Genomic DNA, 3,546 nt, shown 5'->3' with positions numbered 1-3,546 from the left:
ACATTACCCTCGATTCCAATGGAAGAAACCTAAACCTAAGAACGAAATGCCTTAACGAAATATAATAGCACGTTAGCCGAAGTACTCCCTATAGTCACTAGAACTACTAAAATCATTGCTACTTCATCCAAAGATTTCGTTAAAATATTCATGTCATACATAGCACATCCATCAACTCTTTTATAATGGGAATTACGCATATTATCCTAAGCATAATCAGAAAAGTGAGGTCTCGCAACCTTCTATTTGTCCAGGTCTAGAGCTCCCTTATAATCACCATGCAAGGAACACAATTAAAACAAATAGAAAAATAAAAAAAATAAAGAAAACAACTAAAAATATATTCAAATATTCAGAATTCTTTAAGAGAATATGAATGTTGCCCAATTTAGGGAAGCAATTCTTAAGATTGTTTATGATCCATTGAACTGCCATAAATATATGAGCCAAATCCCCAAAAGGTAATCAACAGTGATAGGATTTTGAAACCACTCATTGGATCATGTAACAGAATAACAGCTGCAATACTTGTTATTGGTGTTCTTACTGCATTAAGCACACCAGCAAGTACGGTTGAAGCCAAGAAAATCACAGCAGTTGCCCCTAAAACCCCCAACTGAAAAGTAACCGCTCCCCAAACCAGAACAAGATAATACGCACTTTTACCTCCTTTGAACGTAGTAGCCTCAGACGAAATTCTTCGAAAATCACCGCTTACAATCACCCCTATACTGGTAAACAGAAACGCAAACAAAGAAACCATGATTTGCTGCTCCAGAACAACGACAAACGATCTTCGTCCAAGTAGTTTCACGAAAACCAGCTCGGAGAGCGCGAAAATAAGTCCGTGAAGTGCAGAAGCTAAAACATCCCATACCAATCCCATTATGTATTGACTGTTACTGATATTATCATATTTATCTGAACTTGAATCCAAAGCAATGATGGTCAGTCCAGCAGTTATCACAAAAAGCGCATTCACTATAGAAGCATTCATTCGGTTGTTAACGAGAACGTATCCGAAAAGTGCAGAAAACACAAGAGACGACGACGCAACAAGAGCAGCAGTAGATGCAGGTAGGTAAGCATAAGCATAAGCATACATAAGATTATCAGCAGCACTTAGAAAACCCAAAACGACATAAGACAGAAACAGTTTTAACCCAAGAGGTGTTGGAAAGGTTTTCGTAACGAAGTATGTTGGAAACAATATCAACGCAATTAGAGGCCATCCAGCAACTGCTATCCAAGATATGATCCACTTGCTCTGTCCACCGTTGTCGTAATAAACACGAGATAGAATGCTGGAAGCAGGAAATGCAACCACCATTGCAATGATGCCGAGAAAAAGAAGAATCCAGTAAGGAATTGGTTTTCTTTTGTAGGCCTCGTTCATCTTGGTTGTGAATTTGGTAATCTGATCCCAAAGTGATTCCGAGGGAATTGGTGCCTCTGCTGCCTCCATAATTTCTTCTAGTACAGTATAATAATAAAAAAATAACAAAGAAACTTTCAATATTACAAAATCCCCAAAAAATTATATGTTGCTATAAATCTCTTAGGTATTTAAGTACTAAAGTTATATTAATCACAATCATTTATTTATTATTCTATACAAAAACATTCCTTCCCTGAAAACAAATATTCTTTTAGGAATACAGACTTCTATTCCTCGTGCAAAAAATAATAGTTCAGTGTCATGACTTCTCGACAGGAACTCTGAATTATTAGGACTCTAAACCCTAAAATCTAAATAAGGGTTTAGCGAACAATTCGAGTATGTAAAAATGAGGCAAATGATAAAGAATATATGAGTTGGGAATTATGTAAAAATTGTGGTTAATTGATTAAGCAGTAATTTAGACCTGATATATGTAATATAATGAAAGAAAATGAGATGTGAAAAGAATGAATGAAAGAAGAAGGTGAAGAACAAACCAGGTTGAAGGAGTGGGGCAGACAGCATGACAGTTTGGGCCGGGGAGAAGGAACGAACGAGTGTCAGTCTTATTATATTCCTTCCTATAGTGCCGCCACAAGGATAACGAAGGGAAGGATACCTTTGTTTATGTTATTATTGCATCATTTGTGATAATTGAGAGTTTAGTGGTTGTTTGAGGAAGAATAAATGTCCCAAAAAGTTTGATTATGGTAATCGTGGCCACGCAGATAGCCACACAACAATTTATTGCTGACTGGATCGGCGACAGCCACAGGTGTAATAGCATCTTCAATGGTGCAACTTACCTTTGAGTTCTTTATGGGACCCACTAAACCACATCATATTAAAATAATTTATTTAATTTCAACTTTAATAAAAATTTTATATGGGTCCCACAACTTTACCTCATAACTTGATTTGATTGGGTCCTATAATCTTTTGGTTGTTGCATTGCAATGCAACTCTATTATGACATGGCAAATGTTTTAAATATTTAATTATTAAATTAATGATTTAGGTGGAGAACTCAATAGAAGAAACTACCATTGGAGATGGTCTTAATGGTAGTATTTCATTTTCAATGATTTTTTAAAAAAAAATTAGTTTTTGCCTCTCTATTTTAGTCTATTTGCAAAATTAAACCTTCATTTTATTTTTAAATGGTTTTATTCTCTTTTTGCTATTTTTGATTGAAAAATAATGATGTGTCATTTTTTAAAGTTTAATTGCTAAAAAATTAAAAGAAAAATACTTTATGTCGTTAGTATATTTTAATTAAATTTATTTTTTAATAATTTGAACTTAAATTTGATGACATGGAATATATCGTTGTATTAAAATTAAGGGTGACAATTAAATCCATTAAGAGAAAATCTATCTGATCCATCCACTAAAAAATACATTCAATCCATCCACCACATAAAAAATAGATTAATGGATTGGATTAAATCCATCTATTTATATACATGGATGGATCCAATCCATCCATCACATTTTGGTAATCCAATGGATTATTTTTTTCTTATACTTTAAATTCATTAAATTATTTTCAGAAAATAAGAAAAATTGAGCTTTTACGGAAATATGAAAAATTGAGTTTTTTTCTTAACACGAAAAATCTAGTTTTTTTCGAAAAAAAATAAAAAATGATTTTTTGCGAAAATATAAAAAATTGATTTTCCAGAAAAAACGAAAAAATCAATTTTTTTTAAAAAAAAATCGAGTTTTTTCGAAAATACAAAAAATTAATTTTTTTAAAAAAATTAAAATCGAGTTTGTCGAAAATACAAAAAATAAATTTTTTTAAAAATACAAAAAAATATACTTTAAACTTTTCGAAGAAACCACGTTTGTGACTCTATTACAAAACTCTATTTTCAGCTTTTTGAGAAAATCACCATACGATTTCACTGTAAAACTCTACTTTCAGCTTTTAAAAAAAAAACACTTTTGCAACTTCATTGCAAAAATCTAATTTCAATTTTTTGAAAAAAATCACGTTTACAACTTCATTGCAAAACTCTTCTTTCAGCTTTTAAAAAAAATACGTTTGCAACTTCATTACTAAACTCTATTTTCAGCATTTTAAAAAATTCACGTTTGTG

At 31.8% G+C, this 3,546-nt stretch overlaps 1 protein-coding gene across 2 annotated transcripts; it reads right to left on the bottom strand.

Annotated features, from left to right (window-relative positions):
* Positions 1 to 321: 321 nt before the first annotated feature.
* On the bottom strand, positions 322 to 2,121 carry LOC131594804 (probable purine permease 5). Of its 2 annotated transcripts, none has more exons than XM_058867007.1 (2): positions 1,939 to 2,121; positions 322 to 1,470 (listed from the first exon to the last, which is right to left on the bottom strand). In XM_058867007.1, exons 1-2 carry the CDS (start codon positions 1,964 to 1,966, stop codon positions 404 to 406), a joined length of 1,095 nt encoding a protein of 364 aa, XP_058722990.1. In that variant the 5' UTR covers positions 1,967 to 2,121; the 3' UTR covers positions 322 to 403. The 2 variants fall into 2 exon arrangements, with proteins under 2 accessions (XP_058722990.1, XP_058722989.1); XM_058867006.1 differs by having other exon boundaries at positions 322 to 1,473; positions 1,939 to 2,119.
* Between the last annotated feature and the right edge of the window lie 1,425 nt (positions 2,122 to 3,546).

Source organism: Vicia villosa, linkage group LG4 (genome assembly GCF_029867415.1).
Source record: "Vicia villosa cultivar HV-30 ecotype Madison, WI linkage group LG4, Vvil1.0, whole genome shotgun sequence".
In the NCBI taxonomy this organism is placed as follows: Eukaryota; Viridiplantae; Streptophyta; class Magnoliopsida; order Fabales; family Fabaceae; genus Vicia; species Vicia villosa.
The sequence above is the reverse complement of the archived record's forward strand: the minus strand, read 5'-3'. Positions and strand labels throughout refer to the sequence as shown.